At 41.8% G+C, this 24,362-nt stretch overlaps 4 protein-coding genes across 10 annotated transcripts in view; 2 read left to right on the top strand and 2 right to left on the bottom strand.

Moving 5' to 3' along the window:
- Positions 1-4,041: 4,041 nt before the first annotated feature.
- lysmd3 (LysM, putative peptidoglycan-binding, domain containing 3) lies at positions 4,042-7,392 on the top strand. Of its 2 annotated transcripts, none has more exons than XM_085294065.1 (3): positions 4,042-4,187; positions 5,053-5,328; positions 5,834-7,392. In XM_085294065.1, the coding sequence occupies exons 2-3, from the start codon at positions 5,062-5,064 to the stop codon at positions 6,524-6,526; spliced, it is 960 nt and encodes a 319-aa protein (XP_085150191.1). In that variant the 5' UTR covers positions 4,042-4,187; positions 5,053-5,061; the 3' UTR covers positions 6,527-7,392. The 2 variants fall into 2 exon arrangements, with proteins under 2 accessions (XP_085150191.1, XP_085150192.1); XM_085294066.1 differs by having other exon boundaries at positions 4,054-4,187; positions 5,006-5,328.
- polr3g (polymerase (RNA) III (DNA directed) polypeptide G) lies at positions 7,246-11,688 on the bottom strand. Of its 3 annotated transcripts, none has more exons than XM_085294070.1 (8): positions 11,562-11,688; positions 10,728-10,859; positions 9,905-10,034; positions 8,241-8,306; positions 8,103-8,162; positions 7,952-8,013; positions 7,752-7,871; positions 7,246-7,657 (listed from the first exon to the last, which is right to left on the bottom strand). In XM_085294070.1, the coding sequence occupies exons 1-8, from the start codon at positions 11,577-11,579 to the stop codon at positions 7,568-7,570; spliced, it is 678 nt and encodes a 225-aa protein (XP_085150196.1). In that variant the 5' UTR covers positions 11,580-11,688; the 3' UTR covers positions 7,246-7,567. The 3 variants fall into 3 exon arrangements, with proteins under 3 accessions (XP_085150196.1, XP_085150197.1, XP_085150198.1); XM_085294071.1 differs by lacking the exon at positions 11,562-11,688 and adding an exon at positions 11,090-11,326; XM_085294072.1 differs by lacking the exon at positions 11,562-11,688 and adding an exon at positions 11,201-11,318.
- mblac2 (metallo-beta-lactamase domain containing 2) lies at positions 11,473-14,861 on the top strand. Its single transcript, XM_085294069.1, has 3 exons — positions 11,473-12,055; positions 13,641-13,855; positions 14,125-14,861. Exons 1-3 carry the CDS (start codon positions 11,614-11,616, stop codon positions 14,296-14,298), a joined length of 831 nt encoding a protein of 276 aa, XP_085150195.1. The 5' UTR covers positions 11,473-11,613; the 3' UTR covers positions 14,299-14,861.
- A 369-nt stretch (positions 14,862-15,230) lies between these two features.
- rtkna (rhotekin a) overlaps positions 15,231-24,362 on the bottom strand; it is a 53,552-nt gene continuing 44,420 nt past the window's right edge. For 3 of the 4 annotated variants that reach the window (XM_085294057.1, XM_085294059.1, XM_085294060.1), the window contains exons 4-11: positions 22,140-22,257; positions 21,243-21,467; positions 20,979-21,073; positions 20,309-20,415; positions 19,982-20,116; positions 18,876-19,041; positions 18,637-18,741; positions 15,231-17,695 (exon numbers count right to left, since the gene is read on the bottom strand). In XM_085294057.1, coding sequence (XP_085150183.1) covers positions 16,983-17,695; positions 18,637-18,741; positions 18,876-19,041; positions 19,982-20,116; positions 20,309-20,415; positions 20,979-21,073; positions 21,243-21,467; positions 22,140-22,257 — 1,664 coding nt within the window. In that variant the 3' untranslated portion in view covers positions 15,231-16,982. The remainder of the gene's footprint in view (positions 17,696-18,636; positions 18,742-18,875; positions 19,042-19,981; positions 20,117-20,308; positions 20,416-20,978; positions 21,074-21,242; positions 21,468-22,139; positions 22,258-24,362) is intronic. The other variant, XM_085294058.1, reaches the window with a different exon arrangement.

Raw genomic sequence — 24,362 nt, 5'->3', positions numbered from 1 at the left:
AAAAAAGGATTTAACTCTGCTGGCCACACCACAGAGGAGGCAACAAAAGAGATTTGCAAAGGACGCACGAAGATGACATCATGTCAAATCAATTAGAGATCAGGAGGAGATGTTCAATTATTTAAGGTCTGCAAACCCCACCCCACGAAATGGTGTAAATTATGGAGCCATCTGCGTAAAATAACCCCCAAAAAAGAAGCAGTATCACAATGGGGCTAAAGGCGCCGCTCGTTTCTTTAACAGTAGCAGCACATGTGCGCAACTCAAAGTATGCCAAGATTACTTATGGCCCGAGTAAGCCTATAGATTAGTCAGTCTATGAGAAGGTCCCCCGGCTCACCATGTGTGGCAGTTGTTGTTTTATTTCAGTGGGAGAGCGAAAACCCACACAAAGCGGAGTAATCACACTGGAGATCCTGGATGTAACCATGGAAGCGTTTGTCTCCGTCCTCAATGGGCTACTCGGCCATTCATCTACTGATTGCGCTGAATCAATATTTAAGCTTTTCAATTTTATTAGCTGCACCGAGGGGTATTTTTGGCACAGGGCAAAAAGAAATTAGCAGCGGCCAACCACTTTTAATCGTTTTCTTATAGTCTTACACAATGCGTCTGCTTGAGCTGTCTGGCATAATTGATGAGGGGTATCGCTACTCATTTGTTTCCTTTATCCTTCCCACTATTAATCCACCGCTGACTCTAGCGGCTGGAGGAACCAGTCATTTCTCACTGGCTTACTGAGAAATAAATCCAAGACGGCTGCATTGTCCTGACAGACTGTAATACAAGAGTGTCACGAAACCACATCGGACGCATCTTCAGCTCTTTGTGAAATGAATCTTGTAAAGTTTTGCTGGTCGCCACTCATCCTCGTTCTTAACTCACAAATCACACTGACAGACAGAAAAATCTCAGTAAAAGCACACAACACGAATCGTGTTAACTTACCTGACACCGTGCTTGACCTCTCAGTCCAAAATATTGTGCTCTATAATGTTTATTTCTGTGGATAACATCAGTGTGCGCTCCGAAGATCTTCGGCTCCACGTCTTCTCAAACAGCAGCCGGTAACTGCATCGTTTCGTGTTATCTGACACCGAACCTTCCACTCGGCAGCTTTTAGCTCTCCGTGAACAACGTGGGTAGAAGCGCGTCTGTCATGTAACGGGACTGGAGCTGGCTGAAATAGCCGAGACGGACACGGCTCTGTGAGACCTGCTCCTCTCTACACACAACTCCGGGCTCCTGCGGCCATGTGGCAGCTGTAGCTGTTGTTACTGTACAAACACGGCCTGCTGTCCGAGCAGAAAGCTTACTTTACAGCTACTCCGAGACTCGAGCTCGTCTCCCGGTCGCTGCTAATGAGACAAGATGTTTTAATCCCATTTGTCTCTGAAGGGCGCACACTACCGTGCGCACGCTGTGCTGGCCGACAGCTCCACCTTGTGAGCTGAGCAGGCACGGAGAGCCGCTCTCCTCTTCGCTGTCGTCTGCCACTTATACTCTCCACAAACTTTGCAAATTAGCACCTGAGGAATTTCATTTACAGCTGGTCCCAGTTCACACAATTTTATACAATAACATATACAGTACTGTGCAAAAGTCTTGAGCTACACCTCGTTTTTTAAATTTTATGCGCTTTATTCTGGTTAACTTAGGTATTTTTATTTAGTTCATTTATTTATTTTCTCAGTAGCAAACCAAACCAAATTTCATTGCGCTATGTGTAATGATAATAGAAACCATTCATTCATTGCTATACATTACTAATTACTTTAAGTACTCTTGAGCAATAGTTCTTCAGCTTTTCTAAAGTTTTTCTCTGGGCATTGGCTGCTTTTCCACCCATTTTCAGCCCAGTCCTTGTACATTGTCCATGTTCTAGGAAGTATATTTGATAAGCCATTTAATACTGATTTATGAATCATTCAAGGTTAAAACAGGCAACTAACTCAAATGAGGAAGCAGTGTTGTCTTTACACGTAACGGATAAAAATAAATACATCAAATTCTATCTTTAGCCAATATTTGAGGAAAATGAACAAGTGGCAAGGCTAAAAAAATTGTCTACAGCAGATGAACAGTATCTGAAAATCATATCCTTTAGAAATAGACAAATAAATCCAGCAAAGACGTCACATAGGACATTCGAGATGGATCTGGCCCGTAGATTGATCCATCTTCTGTTTACTAAAGCCTCATCAGAAATGGTCTGTGGAAAAGGTGGCTGTCAAGAAGTCATGAGGAAGGAAAACAAGGAGAAAAAGCTGAGGTATGCCAAATTACACAAGAACGAGACTGAAAATCAGTGGCAACAGGTCTTGCGGAGTGATTACTCCAAACATTTTGGTTCGGATTTTTGGTTCAAATCATTTTCAGTATGTACAGAGTCCAGCCATCTGTAAAACACAGTGGAGGCTCTGTCATTATTTTTGAGCTGCATTTAAGCCACATGGTGTTGGGGAACTTGGCAAAGTTTATGGAGTTATGAACTGCTGTCAGAATTTGAGGCACCATGAAACACAGAAAGAGTGCGGAAAGAGTGTTTCTGGCACCGGCTTTATTTTTTTAGTGTGACGATGATACCAAACACACTTCCCATGCAGTAAACTCACACCCGGAACAGAAAAAACACAGAAAACATCCAAAGAAGAGCTTTGAATGTCTTTCAAGAATCTTAGATAACTATTCCTGGAGCCTACTTTAAGAAATTACAAGAAAGCTTGTCTAAGAGAGTCCAGGCTATGTTGAAGAAATGTGGTCATACCAAATATTGACTTTCAGACTTATTAGAATTGTGCAATTTTTTTCTTTTTCTTTATGCATAGTCTCTTAGACTATTTTTTAGCTATACTGTATATCCCAGGGTCAGCAGTGGTAACCAACGGACACGTAATTCAGAATATAAATAATACAGTTTACTCTGTATTTAATTAGAGTAAACTATATTAACTATATCCTGTTCATAGTGACAGAGGTTAAGACAAAACGGAATCTATCTGGCTTAAGGTTAATCTAGCTGTTTACAGACACGTTTGGCAGGGTTTAGCCCCCATAAAGGCTCGGTGTTCACAGCCAACAGTACACTGTTGTACTTTTATAAACAAAGCCATTAGTTTAACCTCGCAGCTACCGCGAATATGAACATGGGTGTAAACTGAGAAAATAAAACAACTCTATCATTTCTATGAAACAAATTTCCAGCTTCCACTCAAGAGGAAGCGAGGCCCGAATTATGTTGCACAGAATTGCAGAAGTGACGACAGCTGCTCTCCAAGAAGGAAAAACAGACGAACCTGTGAAGAAAAACTGTGTTGAAAAGACAATACAGTCAGATTTCCAAAGGCAGCAAAAACAACTCTGAGAGCTACTCTCCAGAGAGAAAGAGGATGAGAGTAGACACTGAGAAAAAAGAAACAACAGTGACTCGGAGCATCCAAAAAAGTTCTTCTTCAAGGACTATCCAACTCCAAGTTCAGAAAAAGAACAATATGAACTTGAGTGATACCAAAAACTCTCAAAATACACCAAAAGACAACAAGAGGCCAGGACAAGCACCAGTGACACAGAGCAGCCAAAAAAGTTGGACGCCAAGCACTATCCGACTCCTAGTTAAGAAAATGAACAATATGACCTTGAGTGAAACCTCTGAAAACACACCAAACACACCAAAAGACAACAAGAGGCCAGAAGCAGTAGTGACACAGGGCGTCCAAAAAAGTCCCTGAGCCAGGACTATCCAACTCCCAGGTCAGAAAACAAACGATACGGCCTTCGGCTAAGGAAAATTTAAAAAAAAAAAAAAAAAAACATCTCTTACTGCTCTGTTTATTTCTTTAAATGAACACTTGTACTTTTTTGTCATAGAAGAATAAGAATATTAATATGAACACCAAGGCGTTTCCAGGCCAGCCAAGAGAAACCCGTTCTCACTCCCGACACGTACACGCAGTTTTACTTGACGTTGGGCGCCACCTCGCGGCAAAAAAATAAAGGTTGCGCTGCGGTCGCGTGTGGTAGCGTCATTACGTAAATATTGTGTTGACGTGGCGTGAGCGGTAGCAGTTCAATAGCGGTTAGCAGGCACGTAACAAACAGACTACAGGGAGAGACCAAGGAGAATCCAGTGGAAGTATGGACAGTAGAAAGAACAATTGAGGGATCGGGATTCACTTTATCAGGCAAAGGTAGTTGTAAACGATTTCCTAAAGACATTTTAATCAACTGCTGATCAACGGGACACAAAGCTCATTAGCGGTGGCGATATAATAAATGTGGACTCCAGTTAGCACTAGCCTAGCCCGTGGAGATGGGTCGCTTCTTGTTGGAGAGGATCTGGAAAGTCTGTTTAAGACAGTTGTTTAATGGCTTAAAGAAAGTGTTTCTTAACTTACGCAGTTATTTCTGAAATATAATCGTCCCACACCTCACCGTTGTTTTACGAGAAAAGCGAGAGTGTAGCAGCATTGTGCTGTTCGTAGACAACAACGTAGCTAAATAGTTGCTAACCTTAAATTTTAGCCACCATATCACTTTACGAGCTTGGTTAGTTAATCGCATGCTTGCGTACTTGAATAAGAAGATGATTGCTGGTGTGCCCGTTGTTTAAACCATTCAGCACTAGATGCTGCTTACATAGCACTCGTTGTCTGGCCTTAAATTGGTTCAAAAATAGACGGCTTCTTGTTTAAACTGATAACATAGTATTGCCTTGCAGTTATTTCACAATTGTGATATGGTGGACCTTTATCTGATCTGACTGAGCCTTTTTGAGAGCTGACTAGCCTGATCATATAGCATGATCATAGTGGTATAGGTTGAGACTAAAACATTCAGTGTAATCAGTCTTATCTGTCAGATCATAGCAGGATTGATGTGTTTTCTGTATATACAGCCAAAATGTTAATGCCTATTCTGTTGAACTACAGTAGCACATGTTAAGTAAGTTGGATAGCCCATAGATTTTAAGATGCACACTCTAATAAGTTTTTTTTTCTTGATTCAGTCTATCAGCCTGTGCTCTGAGCCATTGTTTCCTTCTGCCTAAAACAGTGAAGAAAAATGTCCAGCAGAAGCCAGCACTATGGATTCCAGTCAGCCACCATGGTGCAGCCTGCCAATGGCGGGCATGCCTATCTGTTCGGAAACAACAGCTCAGAAAATGATATGTCAGAAGAGGATGGGGAAAGCTATGAGCTTCGGCCTCGTGGCAGAGAGAGACTCCGGAGGAGCACCTCTAAAGAGAGAATGGATGACATTATCTATTTGACCAGAGATATCCAGGAGGGAGACACTCTGAACAGCATCGCCCTACAGTACCATTGCTCAGTATGTGTTTACTTAGATTTGTGTGTTTGTCTTACCTCTCCTTTGCAGCATGGACTAAAATCCTCATTTGTTTGTTTTTGTACACCTGCACTTTTCTCTTTATGTGGGAAACGTACAGAAACATGCTTTGTTGCTTTATATGTCTAGGAAAGCAGGTGAGTTGTAGGTAGGTAAGCTGCTGTTGCTCACTTTATTTTATGATGATAGTGGTTATTAATTTCTGAAATTGAAACTGCTTGCTAAACAAAGAATTGGAAGCAACCTAACACCTTCAGATTGAAACATTGTAGTTTTCACTACAATGTTTCAAAATGATTTCTTATTATATGTAAAGCAGCACTTTTTTAGAAAAGATATGTGAGATTGACAAACATCTGTGGAAAGTTTATTATAATCAGTGTTTTTTTATATATGCATGTAAAGAGTTCAAGTACAGGTTTAACAGACAGCAAATTGTAAGTGGCTTATTAATTACTTATAATTTTTTTCCCCCTGTGAATCCCAGGTGGCGGACATCAAGCGTGCGAACAACCTTTTGACAGAGCAGGACTTTTTTGCCCTGCGTTCAGTTAAGATTCCTGTGAGGCGCTTTAGTGTCCTCACTGAGACTCATAACGCTGCTACTCTCAAATCTGCCTCGCCCACAGGCACTAGACACCCGCCTCAGGTCTCGCACATTACTTCTCTCCCTTCTGAATCCTCCATGGACTCCTGTTCTTCCACTGACAGCGTGGAAGGATTCCTGATGGAGAAGGACAAGGACATTGAGCGGCTGGTGAAATCCACAGGACCATCTCGGAGCGGCCTCAGTGAGGTTGTGTCCTCTTTAACGCAGCAGCAGCCATTACTAGGAGAAGCTGGATATAAACCAGTACAGAGGAAGGATCCTTATTATGGGGCAGACTGGGGCATGGGATGGTGGACTGCTGTGGCAATCATGCTTTTTGTCGGCATCGTCACACCCATCTTTTATCTGTTGTACTATGAAGTTCTTGTGAAAGCTGACGTTAGCCATCATGGTATGCCTACACAAACTCAGAAAGGCTTCTCTCATGAGTCTCAACAAGGCAACGGTTCGATCGGGAGTCAAGACATTCCTGGAGATGCTCAACATAGGCTTGCAGTTAATGGAACTCAGCAGGGACGGGTTGCGGACAAAGCAGGAGACGGTGGAGATAGAGAAAATGAGAAAACATAGCATAGCACCTAAAATGTGTCGCTAACTCAGAGAACTAATAGAACTATCCTGATGTTCCCATTTACAGATAACTTTTAAAACATCACTCTAATCCATCTGGCTGAACTATACAGGAGACAATAACTTTGGAGGATTGAAAGATTAAGTTGTGGCCACAATCATAACTTGCGTCTCTCCATTTGCATACAGTTGACAGACTGAATGTGGGTCCAACTCTTTGCAAGATTTACGTCTGGTTTGATAGACCAATGCTGTGCTGCTTCAACCTTTTTAAAAGTGACTGTATTTCATAGTTGGTCTGAGTGTCTCCTGTAAACTCGAGATGGTGTCTTTGCAGTCAGCTGTGCTGGAGAATTTTTAGCCGGTTACACACAAATGCTGCCCAGGGAGTTTGTGGATTTGTATAAAAGATGTTTGAGCTGTAACTTTTGCCATGTTAGTTACATTGCACTTTCCAATGGTACTTGTTGGAAAAGTTAGGATTGCTGCCACTGTGTGTGTAATTAAAATTAATTTATTTGAAGACTGAACATCAGTTTTTACGTACACTACCAGTATTGATCCTCAGTTGGAGTTAAAATGAATTTTTCTTAAATTTCCATCCTGCTTGAAAGAACTGGGTTTTTTTTTTCCCCAATTAAAAATCAAAAATATAAATAAGAGCATGGTGAGGAAAATGCACAATATTCCCACAATAACGCATTTGTAATTATGTACAATTTTTAGACTTGTTATGTAGCCCTTTTATTTTATCACTGTTCAGTTGATATTCTATGACAGAGCATTGTGTGTTCTTAACAGTATGTGCCTTTCAACCTGTGAAACCTGACTAGAGGATGAAAAATAAATCTATTTTGAATAAATTATTGCCATGTGCAAATATTTCAGTATTTCTTATTTACATTAGTCTTTAACGAAAGCTTGATTAGAAAAGAATTCGCTCCACTCTACTGAACAGCTTTCCCAACTCATGTGCAATATTTAACCAAAAGAAGCAGTCACATTATGTTTAACTTCAGCACTTCCTTGCTTGAGAGACGCTCAGTATGTTGCTTCGGCATCCATATTATCGTCACTGTCCGCGGCGAAATCTTCACCGTTGTCGAAGTAGCTTTCTATGTAGTCGTTTTCCTACACGGGACAAATAAAAAGCAATGTCAGATTTAGTTTGCACATATTGATCATTATGTGTAACACATTTTTCAGTACATCTTGAAATTTGCACCTCTTCAATATCCTCCTCTTCGTATTCTTCCTCTTCAATTTCCTCTTCTTCATCCTTATTTCCTGGCTTCTTTTCAGTCTCCTCATCTGATTTTTCAGGGTCATCTTTGTTTGCCAGTTCCTGACATTAATATCAAATTACTCACGAGAAACACCAAAGATGTGGAGAGAGAACTGACAGTAAATTTAAATGAAGCTTACATCTAATTTGGTCAGAATGTTCTCTGCGTCCTTGCGTGATATCTTCGCACTTTTCTTTGTGCCTGTTGGAGTTAAACATTGGGTCTTTATTCTTATAGTAACAAAGAAAGTAAAAAGAAATGTCATTTCATACATATTGTGTTTAATGTACCCGTTTTAGCTCGAGGTCGTTTTCTTCTGGGCATCAGTTCTTTTGGAAAAAGGTTCCAGTCTAAAAAAATAAAAATGTTATCATCGTCCTCTTTTTTTGTGTTCCACCTAACCCCATGATGATGTGTTACATACGTACCTGGAGTCCATTCATTGTCATCAATCTGGCTTTGCTTCAGGTATCTCTCGGTGTATCTCTCCACTTCTGTTTTCATGTAAACAAAAGAAAGGTCATACTCTTAAAAACACTTACTCTATTGTGCGTCAACACAAACTGCAGTGTTACTCGTGATCCTCACCCCACATTGTCATGGTCAGTAGTTTGCATACAGTCAATGGCATGAATGTGATGGTAATTCGGGGCTTTAATGATTTCTTTGAACTCTTATTTTTATAGAGTGGAAGGACTGTACAGCATGCACCATTAATGCCTCTAACAACAAAACAAAAAAACCCCCAAAGAATTTGTTACACAAGCTTGGATTAATTTTGGCAGTCCTTGAAGGATGAAAGGATTGATAACACTAAATGGCGCCCACCCAGACGGACCCGACTTTTAAGCATAGTCCACAAATTTTCAATAACGTTGAGGCTGTGGTTTTGGGAAAGCCAGAATCTTAATGTTGGTCTTGCTTTATCCAATCCAAAACCAATGTTGATGTGCATTTGGGAACACTGTCCTGTTTGAACACCCAGTTGTGTCCAAAATTTCAACCGTCTAGCTGTGGATTTAAGGTGAATTTGAAGTTGTTGATTTTTTACAGACGAGAATTTGGCCATGTAGGCAGCTGCAAATTTCAGTTGTTGATTTTGGAGCAGGGTATTCTTTTGTGGTCGGCAAAAGAACTAAAACTCGGCTGGTCTTTGAGTAATTTCAATTTCACGGTAGACTTGTGACCCGGTTGTTCTTGGGTTGTTGTGAACATCCTAACCAATTTTCTCTTATCTGAGGGTAACAGTTCGGATCTTCTTCCAGAAAATGGAAAACTTGGAATCTGATATTGTTTAAAAATAGCTCAAATAGACTTTCCCCAAATTATGAAAATTATCAATTCTCCTTCTTGGATCTTCACAGAGTTCCTTCAACTCTCCCATTGTGCGTCAATACAATGAGCCCTGTCAAACAAATCCTTCTTTTTTTCCTGTCAAAGACAGACTAGTTGTTTTCAATGATGATCACTGATGAGAAGTTAATAGGCCTTGGTCTCATCAAGCTAAAAGACGTTTAATATCTGTTCTGCTCTACAGCCCATCAACCAGCTCTCTTTTTACTGCAGGTTTGGGATGGAGTACAATGTCTAACAGCTATCTAAGACAGTGGAAGTAGTGCCCAACCGTGGGATGAGAGTCTTGCTGAAGAGGCTGTAGATATGAAGCAGCGGCTTCTCTGTTTATCGGTCATGATGTGTGTATATTTGCTTCTGCACAGAAGAACTGGGTGCACCTCCTTTTCATAGATAATTTCCCTATAGTCATGTTCACCACAGACCCCCTGCTGAATAAGCAATCCCCCCTTCCCCCTATAAAATACACTGACTTCTTTACATGGTTACATTTAGCTAACTGTGGAACAGGAGAGTTCTAAAAAGCCAGTAATCCAGACAAAAGAAATCTGTGGTTTCGCAAGATGAGACATCTGTAACTCAATATTCTGTCATTAATCTGTATCTCTCCCTTTCCCAGATATGACCTTAACTGAAAGTCTTTGTTCCTAAAAGCTGCATTATCTTCCCCAACAGCAGACAACTGTCTTACAGCGTCATTTCAGCTGATGTCAGGCTTCTAATGCACCGCTCTCCTCACCTGCTTTATTGGACTGAGGTTTGATGTTGTGTGGCAGCCGTTGCATTGTTCCCCTCATCTCTTGTTTTAAGGCCAGCATGTAGTCCTCATCCTCACCAGCTTTCAGTGGAACTGGTTTAAAATCAGTGTTCTGGAGAAGTACGGATGATGTAATGCCGATATTAATGATGTTCAAGTGCAAATAAATTTCAAATCTAACTGAAATTCAGACTGCCATGTAAAGGTGTTCAACTTTTTCAGTATGAATAGTCAAAATATACTACATTGTAAGCATAGCATAGTCCAAACTGTGTTTAAAAGAAAAAAAATCCCCATAAAGCATCCTGGCAGAATCCAAGAGGAATGTAAATATCTGCCATATTCTTGGGGAATACACACGGCCAATGAAAACCTGGCCATGAATTTTACATAAGCACATACATTATTGCCCTTTACCCCCTTTGTGCTTATTTGTGAACACTGTGAGAGACACTCATTGGGTCATAACTCTTAAACACATGTTGGCCATGAGCACGATGAATATACTTTCATCTGCCTTCATTTAAATACAAATGCAGTAAAATGTTTTGTAAATTTCATTACAAAGAATAAACCTTAACTTATTATAAGTAAACGTCCACTGTATATAGTCTGCTATTCAAATTCCATGCAAATTTCACCTACCTCTCTCAAAAAGGTCTCTCCTAAAGTCACTCCAGTAAAGTTTGACCTCAACCCTTTTGAGCATTAGAGGTGAATTTGTTATATTGAAATGCAATCTGACATACTGCTTGTGTGTGTGTGCGCTTGTGTGTGTGTGTAAAAGACTGTGTTCGGTACTTACTGGAAACAGAGGACTGGGCCCCACCCTGGCTTCTGGCATGTTGCCCCTGCCGATGCCCAGAGCGTCAATATTGAAGGTAAAAGCACCCACTCCACGACCCTTGCCTGCCATGGCTGCAGGTCTCCTCTGTTCCTGCACACACACACACACACACACACACACACACACACACACACACACACACACACACACACACACACACACACACACCCACACACACGTCCACATATCTCCAGTCAACACGTGTTGATGAAAGTTAACGTACTACAGCTTCCATCGCCTTTAGCGTGACTCTGCCAGCAATGAAGCTTTAGTCAGCATCAGAGACGCACTCTGCGTGTATAGTATGTTGAAATACTTACTAGAAGCCTGTTAGTATACTGCGCCTAATGTAAAAAAGCACAGTCTACTTCAGAGCTGGACAGCGATATTTAGCTCTTACTGGATCCGCATGTTTCAGTTTTTTAATGTACCTCTCTGGCCGGTTTTATCTGTCCCTCGGCAACTTCTTAAAAATCACATACATTTCAGCTGAACCTAATGAAGATACTGCTTAGCTAGCACCGGCTTTGGAAACCTGCACACGCCATACACCACTGTCAGCATGCGTAAATGTGGCTTTAACTCGCTCCTCCTCTGCGTGACGACAGAGGAGGCGTGGTTTGCGTATAGCCAATTGCAACCCACGTTAAGCTGCCGTCGTTTATCGGTTTGCCCAGTGAGCTTAGTGTCCTCCTACAAGGGTGTGTCTGCGGCCACCATCGCATTAACCTCAATGAAAACATATCATCTGTAGCTGGTAGGCTAGTTACACCTCTCCCCCCAATAAATCACCTGACAGTACGACACCATACTGAACCCTACTTCGACAAGCGAATGAACTGGGATGTCTGCAGTCGACTGGTACGCTCACAAATCGCTCGGAGACGGAATCTTCTGGATCCAGGAGCGATTCTACCAGTCGGAGAACCGAGCCAACATCTGGTTGCTGCGCGGCACACACCAGGACGTGGTGATAGACACGGGTCTGGGCTTAAGGAGCTTACCTGAATACATCGACGCCAAAGGCCTGCTGGGAAAAGACCCGCAGAGGAAGAACCCGTTGCTTGCCATCGCCACCCACGCCCACTTCGACCACTCCGGTGGTCTGCATCAGTTCCAACAGGTGGGCGTCCACAGCGCGGAGGTCGATGCCCTGGCCAACGGAGACAACTTCGAGACGGTCACTTGGCTCAGCGACAGGGAGATAGCCGAGGCTCCCAGCCCGGGATGGAGGGCAAGGCACTACAAAGTCAAGGCTGTGCAGCCCACACACATACTGCAGGAGGGTAGGTAGGAGATACAGCCCTTGTAGATTTGATTTAGGCTAGAGGGATGGATCTGTGATCAAATACCAGCGTGGTCTAAAAGCATTCACTTAGTGACAAGGACCATAATCGATACAGTAATGGGCTTGATGGATGCACCAGGCCTAGTGTGAGCACAGTACGCTCTACAGAGTCGTTTCCAGCCTCAGATTCTGCACAGCGATTTGGCAGAAGACCAACAATGACTTGCTAGCTCACACATCGAAACGTATTACATATGTAATGGAGGTAGTGGGGATGGGACAAGGGGGGCGGTCTGCCAGTAATTTTTACAGTTACAAAGTAGGCTAGAGGAACCAGTTCAATGCAGCAACATGAGGCCAGGACTGGTGATTACACAGGTGCAATTATCCCATTACATAAAACAGGATATTCTATCCAAGGAATGCAGGTACAGACAATTTCTCCCTATTAGAAGTGGATGCTTAAAAAAAAAAAACAACCAAAAAAATTCTATTGGTAGCAACTATATGCTCATTCTCTATATCTGCAGAGCTGTTCTATTTTAAGCCAGTGTGATGGCTTTGATGTATTCTCTTGCTTCCAAGAAAGAAGAAGAGCATACAGAGACTGGTGTCACACTTAATGAAAGCATCCCTCTGCACGGAGTAACAACCACACAGTCTTCTCTTTTCTTAAACAATTTTTTTTATAGTAGAATAGAATTCAACTTTATTGTCATTGCACAACTTACAGGTACAAGGCAACGAAATGCAGTTTGCATCCATCCAGAAGTGCTTTAGCCATGATATAGATCTATTACAAATATATATTAGCAATAATATAGATATGTAAGTATATTACAGAAATGGGTCTATTATGGTATGTTATAATGTACACGGTATGAAGTATGTTGTGAATATTCTATAACTATAAGTATGTACAGGTTGCAGTGAGTACAAGCTATGTACAGGCTATGAACAGGATATAAATATGAAAAACTATACAGAAATATAAGATATACAGCTATACAGAAATGTGAACTATGCAAGTTATAAACAGTTGTAGAATTAAAAATTAAAAAATTATTATTAAAAATTATTATTATTATTAGTGGGTCAGAGATCAGCAGGTGGCGAGCTGAATCAACCTACTTGATAAATGTGAAAGTGGATACATTGTTTGAAAGCACTGGTCACTGGAGTCTTTATGTAAAGCACACATTCACCAGAATAGCACACATAATAATACACAAAGCTTATATCATAAATAATGTATTTGCTGAACCACTATATCCATTGGGGTTTGATGCAAAATGCAGTATTGTAGAGTAACTTGTTCTGCTGTGTCAGAGCCACTACTGCAGTGCAGCTGGTATATCTCATTCCCTGATGTATCAACTTCACCCTTTTTGCCAGTGCAACTCATAACTGGCCTCGACCAAATCGATGATATACTGAATGTCACAGAATCTGTGTGACTCAGTGACATGACAGTCTAAGATTTTAAATGCATAGTCGCCGGTGATTACGGTTCATGCCATGTTTGTATGTGTGAATAATTATCAAAACCTAATGCCTTCTCAACCTCTCTTTCTCCTGCTTAGGTGATGTCATCAATCTTGGTGATAGACAGCTGACTGTGCTTCACATGCCCGGACACTCTCGGGGAAGCATTTGCCTTCATGACCGGGACAATAAGTTGCTTTTCAGTGGCGACGTTGTGTATGACGGCGCAATGATTGACTGGCTGCCCTACAGCCATGTCAGTGACTACATAAGCAGCTGTGAGCGCCTGGTTGGGCTGGTGGACAGCGAACAGGTAACTCTAAGGCCCACTAGAGAGCAGCCTCACAATTTCAGTACACAGTTCCACTTTTTTTCCAGGGGTATTTATCCCAAAGCACCGTATATCAACATTTCATAGATTTATAATGAAAATGTCTGAAATTTGGCATACCAGTATCTATTAGCCTACATATACAAGCTGTGTTTTCTGTGCTAATACTTAAAACAATATAATTTAACATGTACTAAACATTATTTGTTAAATAAAATACATGTTTATTGGCTTTAAAATTGATTTAACAGGTCGACCAAGTCCTCCCAGGGCACTACAACGCATTCGGTGCGAAGCGGCTCCATCGGCTTGCCTCCACGTACATCAGCAGGGCTGAAACATGCCCTGCAAAGTTCTCCACGTTTGCCTGGAGGAGTCTGGCTGGGGTGGCTCTGCGGGTGTGCAACCCACGGTGTGCCTGCTAATGAGAGTGGGTCATTGAGCTGCAGGAAGCAAGTGCACAAAGAGAGATGTTTTAGTATGGAGGACATGGAAGACTGGGGGCGGGGTTACCTCTGTTTTATCTGCAACTTAACGTAATGCTGTCCATTTACTTATGTAATCCAGCTGAAAATCAAGTAATTGCCAAACTTTGTGTGAAATGTCCCTACTGGGTTACAGAAGTGAATAATCAGCACCATATGAAGCCTATTATAAAAATATTTACTGGTCTTATATGCTGATGAATATGTATATGTCGGTGTTAATATAATTCAGTGTTTGATTTTTATACTTTAAGCATACGTGAAGTTACAATAGCACAACAATAGCACAACTCTGCACTACAAACAGAACAGGGCGCTTTGGGTTTTCCTCTGAGACATTTGAAACAAAGTCATTATGGCCATAGTGTTCTCTATGCATATTACAATGCTCAGTGAAGACTCAGTGTCGACTACCTCCGATGTTTGTAATTGTGCTTTGTACTATTGACTAATCTGCGGCTTTGCTATCGAAACATAGACAATAAAAGTCTCTGTTCTACCTACTTTTTGAGTCTTTTGCAGCACAGATTGCGGCGGCTTCTAAGTGGATTTGCTTCTCCAGGGGGAACTCAAATGGGATTTGTTGCAAGAGAGGGAAAAAGGGGCAGAACAGAAGTGGATGGAATATGATCCAACACATGTTCAAAGGATAGAGAACTTAAAGTCATTTTCTGATCTGATGGAAACCTCTCTCAATGCATGGAAAGGGTTTAATTTGGGGGGCTTTTAGTGTACAAAATTAAGAAAAGTAGCGTGATTTAACCTTCTAACAGAAATATCAGATTTTATTTTTAAGTTCAGTGCATTACTAAAGAATTTCACCATAAAAATATACACAGAACATGTTAATTTGGATACATAAGAAAAGACAATTTTTAATTCATAAAACATTTATTTAATGTTATATTATTTAAACACGAGATTTCCACATCTCTCGTTTTCAGTTCACCTCCGAGGATGGCATACATGCAGAACACGAAGCCTGCCAACACGGGAAACTCCGCCAAGGTTATAACATTCAATGTTATCTGTGACAGTTAAAAGATCTGCACGTTATCTAATATTATGATCATCAAATATCAACACAGCTGCATTTATAACAAATTCAGTAATGTAACAAAAAAAAAAACCAAATACAGGAGGTTTATTTGTTAACTTATAAAAATTAATTTACAGTAACAAATGCTGTCGTTCAGCGTACGACAGATCTTAGTAAAAATGATTCGAGTTCTGAGTCCCCAAGAGGGCAACGGCTTCCAGAGTCCACAATAAACACGGAAACGGGGAAAAAAAAGAGGCAAAGATTTACTGCACTGACAACACCAACCCTCCTATAAGGTTTTCTGTAAGAAGAAGAAACTGCACTGACTGTCTAACTAGCAAAAATGTAACAAGAAGTTAGCGGCAGTGTTAAGAAATCATTAAAAAGGTGACTGACTAGAGTTCATGTAAGCACACTTTTTTTTTTTAGAATGTTTTTTTAGAATTTCGCCAAGATTAAATCAGTTTTCTTTCTTTGTTGCGTGATAATAAATCGCTGGACGGCAGGATTGGAAACTGAAAACAAACAATGCTGCAGATTAGTATGGCTTGGGTTTTCAATAATAATTGAGCTTTGGTTAAAATCAGTTTGCTTAGGAGTTGCACTGTGTGATCTATTACTGTGTGATGTAATACTATCTATTACAAATCTATTACTTAGTCTGATGGCAGCCTGTCAATAGTGTGCAGATAAGAGGAGAGCACAGATTTTTTACCCTGAAGAGATCACAGTCGTAACTAGTACAGTAAGTATGAGCACTTGCAGAATCATTTGAAATGATCTGACGAAGAAATATTTTAACTGCAAGTCAAAACATGCATGAAAACAAAAATGGTGCATAGTCGTTCTGGGAGACCCCACAAATAGCATGAATAATAAGTAGACTGAAACAAGTATCACAGTACAGGCGACAAATAACCCTTACCTCTACACATAGCAGTCTCTAATATTGGAAAAATCTTGACTGGTGTGTTCATATTACCTCATGCTAACTGGCTTCTATACTGCAAACACTGCAAACTTTTTGAACATAACAGGAAACATCCAGTCAAAATACGACTAGTGCATTAACAGACATGTTTGAGTGGCCAGGATCACTGGCCACTCAAAATGTGTGGTTTTTTTTTTACTTTGTTTTTATTTTTTCCAGTTTCAAAATCAGATTTTCAAAGACAGAAAGTAGACCTAGTGTGGCATGAATTTGAGCATGCCCTTATCTGTTAGCATCAACTTCTTCCAAGCAGCATTACCATCAATTCTCAAAGCAAGCAGAGTACCTCCCAAATACTTTTGGACTGTTTTGAAACACTGTGGCAACCAAGCAAATGTCAGAGACTCCTGCAGTGATTGTCACATGTCTTTTGTGTTAGAAGACATTCCAGTTCGCCCAAGAAGGGTCTTCCATGGCTCGTCCTCCACCAAGAGGCAGGCTGGAGGCATCCTTCTCAGGGCTGTGCATGTGGCATCGCAGATTGCCTGAGTTTGGTTCACGTGTGTTAAGCTAATTAAACCATGGTTTAATAAGCACTGTTGCCTTTAGGCAAGCAAAAAACCCCAAAAAAAACACTGTCAGAAATGAAGTTTACACCTGACTCTGGAGCCAGTTGCGAGGATCAAGTCTGGCCCTGAGGTTTCTTAGGCTGCGTCGAGCTGGGGAGGGCCTAGAGAAGGGGCCTCCCTCTGATGACTCTGGGCTGTGGCTGCCCTCACTGTTGCTGGAGCTGTTGCTTGAGGTGGAGCTGGAGCAGGATAGCGTGGTTTGTGTGCTGTGCTTTGACCGGGGGGAGCGACTGGAGATGGGGAGAGGAGCAAGCAGGGACGAGGGAGGCGGCTGGCAGGAACACTGGAAGGTCCCTCCACCTCCGTACCCTCTCCCTCGAAGGGTGCTGAGCTTAGCATCCAAAGAAAGAGTGCGTGGCCTCAGACGCGAGGGGGAAGATGACAAAAGAGAGTAGCTGGAAGTAGGTTCAGGCCAGCCGTGGTGGTGAGAGCAGGGACTGGTGCTACAGTGGCTGTCGCTATCTGAGGTCAGACTTGCGTCTGAAGACAGCAGGCCGAGCTGTGGGCAGCGGTGAGGACTCACAGGACTCCGAGGCAGTCGATGAGGGGTGCAGGGGCTGTGGCCAGACATGCGAGTACAGTGACGAGAGCGGCCAGTACATCTGGCATTGCTCTCCTCAAACGCAGACATCCAGGTGGGAGAGGTGCCTAGCTGGCTACGGAGCTCCAGCTCCTGCATTCTCCGAGCCAGGATGTCTGACACGTTGCTGCTGAGGTCATCAGATGACTCAATAACTGCAAGAGAAAAGCGGCAAATCTTATTAGTATGCCGCCATGGAGTAAACCTGAGACCAGTTTTACAGACTGATCAGTTTTTCCTGGGATTAAATCTAAATTGCAGGGTTTTTTCTTTAGAACAAGTGCTAAAGATAGCAATTACTGTAGGATATTTTTAACATTTTGAGTGTATTCATGACATCTTTCCAATTCATGCAGATTACAATACTGCATAATTCTATTCAGAATGCAGACTCCAGCTTCTTGGGATTGCAACATTTACCACAAACCAATTCATGTTGAGTCCTAGTCCTGTTACTTCACCTGTCGTTGTAATAGGATGAGAGCAGAGCACGAATCTCAGCAGACACAGCGTTATCCTGCAGCAGAAGACCCTCACAGGAGGGTGTGGCAAGAGGAGCTGCCAGGGTTAGGAAAATCAACAGGGAAGTTGGTGAGAGAGTTGGGATAGAGCAGAGACGGGGATGAGGGAAAAGTTGGTAGTTTGGCAATTTTAATGGACATGACAAAAAAAGGAAAAGGATACACGCTCATTCAAACAGGAGTGATGGGAAAACAAAGAAAGATTTCATTCATGCATCAAGATAATTCAACCATTACAATGAACGGTGAAAGTTTATGAGGGAACAGGAAATGGCGAGGAAGGATTGATATGACATACAAAGGAACGTGAAAAGGAAAAAGAGGAATAGAGAAACAGAAGACAAGTTAGTCAGCACGTCAGAGATAAGAACCCTTCTATTTAGAGCACAGAGAAGTGAAGCAGAGAGTGAGTTTGAGAAATCGGATAGGAAAACGTAATTGACAGCATCTTTGATGCACGTGCACTCAAGAAACAGAAATTCAACACAGCCACATGCAATGCAGGCACAGTGCTTTATTTTTCACATTAGGTTATAAGTGACCAAAAAACACCTTGACACAAGGAGAATTCTTACCCATTTCATGATACAAAGAGCCTTGTTTCGGTGTGATAGGAGCTGGTTTTCGCGGCGATGGAAGTTCAATTTTCATTAAGTCATCACAGCATTGTTTCCACTGGCCTGTACATTGGAGGCAAACGTCACCATCAACAAATCAAGCAGCAGATGGAGAATATACGGCACTATATGCTGTCCTTTAAAACATATGTTAAACGACCACATGTTGCGGGTTTAAATGACACATAAGGACCTACTCATATCGTAGAAATGTTGCCAAAAGGCTTCCATCCAGCGGTGTGTCTCCTCGCGGCTGTCTGTGGTCACAGTGTGCGTAACCTCCTCCCCTCCGTAATGGTTGCTGATGCAGATATTCTGAACTTTACTGAGAGGGTCTTTCTCTGATGCACGTATTCTGGTCTCCTGAAACACAGGAGTGGCAAAGAATACAATCATCTACCGCAAAAATGTCTACAACAGGGAACGAATGGAAGTACAGTGTGGTTCAATGAATAAGTCTCCACTGAAAATAAGCCTTCATTAATAAAGTCACCAATTAGTGCTTTTCCAAACCATTTCCCTCCAGCAATTATCCAACAAAAGGATTCTGACTCCCAATTCCCATAACTTGCTGTACTCTAAATATGGCTAGGTATGACTATGACCACTAGATGGCAGTGTTGTCCTGTTCACGCCTTTGCCATGCTGCGCTCCCTCTTTCTGTCTCCTCTAATGTGAGTCGCACAAAAGATTATACAGACCTGATCTGATTGACTTGGCTTTAGGTTATCAGCATGCTCAAGGTCAGAGGACACAAAAGACCGAGTGCGTCACTACAGAAAGATTGTGAAGCAGTCTAGGAATCGACTCTTAAAGACACAGGAAATGAGATGATTCAGAGCGTGACTGGCCAGCTGACTGATCTTTATTTGATGCAGGGAAAAATGATGGCAAGAGAGAATTATGACTTCCAATTGGATAGAGGGGTCTTCCTGTGTATACAAAGCTTTGAGCAGTAGAAATGTGCCTTTACAGGCCTGATGAACGTTTCTATAGTCACACCTCAAAAGGTAACAACCGCAGTTTGGTACTCATGAACTCAATGGAGCTCGATTCTGACAGCTCTAGGTGGCTTTTTAAAATAAACCTTGAGAACCGCTGCAAAGAAAAGAGCTAAATTTTCTCTTTAGGCTCAGAGTCTACCAGTGAGCTTGTTATTTAAACGTGTGGTAATCCACAAGCTTGTTTTCTTACCATCTATTCTGATGCCTAAGGTGTTACCAAAAATATGCAGCTACTGCTTCTCTAAGGCTGGATCGAGCTCAAAGAGATAATATACTGCCTTTCAGATTTCTTTGCTGACCTTGTTGATGCCAATAGTGAAAGCTGGCTCAACGTTAGCCTCCACATCTTCTTGCCGGTAGTAGCAGAAAAGGTTTGTTCCTTTGAGAACGGCGTGAACTTTTGTCCAACTCTGAGGGTCACCTCCACACTGCTGCTAGGTAAAGAAAAAATGGAAAAAAGGAGCAAAAAATACGCACACAAAGAGAGACGACAACATGAGATTGAGAGAACAGGAATGTGGTAGGGGAGAAAAAGAATAAAAAGTGTGGATATATGCCAAAAAATCTAGCACAACCCCTGGAGGAATAGTTTGCAGCAACGCACATTTGCAGGCTTGCCAGCTTACCTTAACTTTCAAGCACCCGCTCATCATCTGTTGGGTCATACAGTGAGGCTGAGCTGCGAGGCGGCAACACATACTACCATAGAGTGGCAGCCAGTACGAACACTCTTCTGCAGGGAGGGAATAGATGGATGGGGAAAAAATAAACACTTATAAATAAATAAAAATATTCCCATGCCATTAAAATTCCACACAGAAACATGCATCCACACACACAAACCGACACACACTGCATCCTCACGTCACACCGTCCCCCCTTTAGCACACACTGGGGTATAAAAGGATGGCAGCTGCAGGGAGTGTCATGCAGTTTGGCAGTGAAACTTTACAGCAGGCTGCAGGGCCAATGAATAAAACACTAGAGGCCTGTCTGTGTTAGGGTCTGGACCCTTGTTATCCAGCATCATTACAGCTTTACACAGCAGTCACCTCACTAGCGCAGCCTTTATTACTGTGACCTTGACAATGGCTGCCTGTCAGAGAAAGTGGGAGGACAGAGGAGGAAAAGAGGAGGAGGCATAGCTGCGCCATATGCTGGTGTAAAGGAAATGATCAGAATGCCGGGCGAAGAAGTGAGGCGGTGACGAGAAAGACGAAAAATAGACAGATGGCCGATTTGGCAGAGGAAGCAGAAAGATGGCGAGGACACAGATTGATGGTGGCTGCCACTCACCGTTGCCTGAAATGATGAGGTCATGCGTGCGAAAGCTGTCCTGGACGTGTGACAGTGACAGTGTGGTGTGGGCTAAGAGGTGGTACTTCGGGCCCCTGTCAACACACAAGAGTGAAGAGAAGAATTTAATTTGGTGTTTGAGTATGCATGTTTGCAGTGAGCGATGGTCTCAATAAATATCTGCTCTCTGAAATTACAAGTTATTTCCAATCCATTTTCTGTTTTTGTATAAAAACTATAGATATTATATGAAGCTAAACTTACGGTACAGAGGGAACTGGCAGCAGGAGAGGGGCTCCCCCTCCGTTGCTTACGGGACTACACGGTCCAGGCTCCATGGCTGCCCGGAGTTTCTTCCCAGCTGATCGACCCAGTGAAGAGCTCAGCTTGCTGGCCAGTTTCCTTGGTGTGCTGCCTGCAGAATAGTCATCCTCTGAGCAGCAGCTATACAACTCAACCCGTAGCTCGAAACCCGGGCTGGCTTCACTACTGCAAGAGAAAATGCTCATCATCACCATCTCTTTAAGGGTCATTTTAAAAGAGTAACTAAGTGCATCCACTCGAGTACAGTGCTTACTTTCACATACCTATGTGCTTCATGTGTGCTCTTTTATACCTCTCTTGTATAATATTTTGGGCAAAAATGTTGTACAGTATTCATGAGCCTGGTTCTGCTGGAGGTTTCTTCATGTTAAAAGGCAGTTTTTCCTTCCCACCGTTGCCAAGTGCTTGCTCGTAGGGGAAGATCTGATTATTGGGGTTTTCTCTGTATTATTGTAGGGTCTTTAGGTCTCTAGGGTATTGTAGGATAATCCTACAATATGAAGCAACTGTTATTGTGATTTGACACTACATAAATAAAACTGAACTGGCAAAACGATTGTAGTTTGTACTGTATTGCACTTTCAGTTACTTGCCAACTAAATTTATTTGAATTCTAAATACCGAACATAAAATTGGCTTAACAATCAGGTGTTATAGATCGTCCTCTCATTGGTACTTACAGTGTATCAAACAGTGCATTTACTAATTGTTCAACTTTGGATGTACAACATTACAAAACCATATTGATACAATATTAAACTACTGGTTTTACTACAGTCTTCTGTGATGGTCACAGATTATATGGCTGTTCGGTTATAGGACTGACAGGTGACTTACAATACGATAGTGTTGTCAAAGCAAATATCGGTGAGTGTCCGGTCTACTATCACCATGTCTGTATCAAAGATTTCTTCTCCCAGCTGCAACAGGCAGAACACCGCACATCGATGAAGCTCTACGAATGAAAATGTAGAAAGTCAGAAGAGAAGAAGAGGAAACACTTCTACATAACAGTGCATTTTTGAAACACTTCAGCAGCTTTCATTTACTTGCATCACTTTAAAAATCAGAGCCAAAATGGCAATGCAGCAAACATTAAACTGTTGGTTTCAGTTTAATGGTCAGCTGTGCTAAGAATTCATGGGAAATAGTGAACAGTATTTTGAAACTAAACTACAGGAATCTTTGTGTATGTGAAGATTATATTTTAGGGAAGGTTTCACTGTGATTATAGATAAACCCTGAAATCTTTGTGTCTAAGAAAACCATCATTTCCATAACACCAGTGAGAAATTATGAAAGAAACTACAACAGATGGAGCAGACAGAGTCGGGGCAGACAGGCCTAATCTCTTCTTCTCGAGCAGTTTGATTAGAAAGTTCCAGGAATCTACCCATAAAAATCAAAATTTGACCAATCTCCACTTAAAGGTCACCTTCTTGTACACTGATATACTGATTTCAGTGTTGCCGCTATTTTGAGACGGAACAGTTTGTTGTTTTGAATGATCGCCTAAGGTCAGCGAGACTAAACAGTAGTTTTCTGTAAGAAAAGAAGTGCCGAATTATTTCAAGAGTAGCACATGAGTGGGGTTTTTTTTGTCAAATTCCTAAGGGCTGTGTCCATTGAGGCGTCTGAGCGATGTCCACGTTTCAAAAATAAAAGTGCCGCTCTTACACACTAGAGGAGATCCAGTGAGCACCGAAGAGGCACCAGTGCCTCTGGGAACAAAACGAGCTTACACGAAACAATTTAAAAATAGCAGCAGCACTGAAATTGGTCTAGAGGTGAGCAAGGACTTGACATTAAAGAAAAGATTGGAAAATTTGAATTTCCCAAGATTCCCAGAACCCTATGATCGCACCTTCACCCCACAACCTCATATTGGGGATAATCTTGTATTTCTTCCTCATAAAACACTTTATAACTGGCACTGGTAAGTTCTACTCGCGCTTCCATGTAAACGGCACATTGACACCTAATGTCCCACACTTCATTGCGCAATTACTATTCCAAGTATGAAATCAACACTCCTCACTAAAATCTGACTGGACAAATGAGAAAGGAACACACTTTGCCTCAGTTTATGTCTCTGTGTGCTTAATGACCTTGACTTACAGCCTCATTAAGCTTTGTTAAGAGACTACTACCTGTCTCAAGAGTTCATTTCCATGCACAGGTCACGCAGATTAATTCATTCGAGTTGCCAAGGGAGAGGCTGAGCACTGAGACTATTATAATGACGGTATGGAGGTTAACATACATTAAATTTATCTAGAGCAGGTGGGATAGAAAATGGCCAATATAAAAAAAATTCCATTGTTAGATTCTCAGCGCTCTATTGAATTTTATCACAAAGACAATTTAATACGAGCAGGTTCACAGGAATATTCCATAAGACAGAAAACTAGAGTGGATCCTTAAACGCACCACAGATTTTATTTGTTTTTGGCTTACAGCTCTCCCATCACTACTAAGAATGAAGCGCTTCATTGCCTTCGTGATTCTTTGTAATAGCCAGCAGGCAAAGCAATCCAGACAGGACAGTGGGTCAAGTTGTGCTTCCAGGAGTAAAGTAGAGAGATAAAGCTAAAAAAACAAAAAAGCTCCCAATGACTGTGAAGATCATTTCTAACAGCTGCGACTAAAGTCGTTTTTGCACATGCATTGCACCCCTGAATGTTTCTAGGCAATATTAAATGAATCAGTTGAATTGGAAATTAAACAGCCTTCACTGTGTGAACTCCCCCAGTAAGTAGTCTAGTAATTAATGTCTGATTGAGCCCATGTGAGAACTGGGTAGATCACTGACTAGAGAAATCACAGTGAGTGAGTGTGTGGTCCATACCCAACCCACTGAGTAAAGCAGCAAATAGCATATTTCTAGTGCTGAGAATTCATCTGACACAGAGCCTCCTGTTGTGTGCTGGATGTGAGAAAGGGCAACTTTGTACAGATGGATTTTTGCCACACTGTCTGGAGTCTGGGGTGTAAAAATGGGTACAGAGCAGAGAAAATGTCACACCGCAATCCGTCCATGTAATCGTTTTCACCCGGAAG

The sequence above is a fragment of the Mchenga conophoros genome, linkage group LG12 (assembly GCF_057382185.1).
Source record: "Mchenga conophoros isolate Kocher_MC1m ecotype Shallow Benthic linkage group LG12, M_conophoros_male_GT1.1, whole genome shotgun sequence".
NCBI lineage: Eukaryota > Metazoa > Chordata > Actinopteri > Cichliformes > Cichlidae > Mchenga > Mchenga conophoros.
Note: the sequence above shows the minus strand (reverse complement) of the source record. Positions and strands in the feature narration are given on the sequence as shown.

What these genes read in the sequence shown, in the direction of transcription:
- polr3g (XM_085294070.1), bottom strand. An exon ending in ACGACCTCGAGCTAAAACGG is followed by an intron (nt 8,014 to 8,102) that starts GTACATTAAACA and finishes TAACTCCAACAG; the next exon opens with GCACAAAGAAAAGTGCGAAG. An exon ending in AAGAGGAGGATATTGAAGAG is followed by an intron (nt 7,658 to 7,751) that starts GTGCAAATTTCA and finishes TGTCCCGTGTAG; the next exon opens with GAAAACGACTACATAGAAAG.
- lysmd3 (XM_085294065.1), top strand. Translation starts at nt 5,062, where the DNA reads ATGTCCAGCAGAAGCCAGCACTATGGATTCCAGTCAGCCACCATGGTG. An exon ending in CCCTACAGTACCATTGCTCA is followed by an intron (nt 5,329 to 5,833) that starts GTATGTGTTTAC and finishes TGTGAATCCCAG; the next exon opens with GTGGCGGACATCAAGCGTGC.
- mblac2 (XM_085294069.1), top strand. Translation starts at nt 11,614, where the DNA reads ATGTCTGCAGTCGACTGGTACGCTCACAAATCGCTCGGAGACGGAATC. An exon ending in CACACACATACTGCAGGAGG is followed by an intron (nt 12,056 to 13,640) that starts GTAGGTAGGAGA and finishes TCTCCTGCTTAG; the next exon opens with GTGATGTCATCAATCTTGGT. An exon ending in GGCTGGTGGACAGCGAACAG is followed by an intron (nt 13,856 to 14,124) that starts GTAACTCTAAGG and finishes TTGATTTAACAG; the next exon opens with GTCGACCAAGTCCTCCCAGG.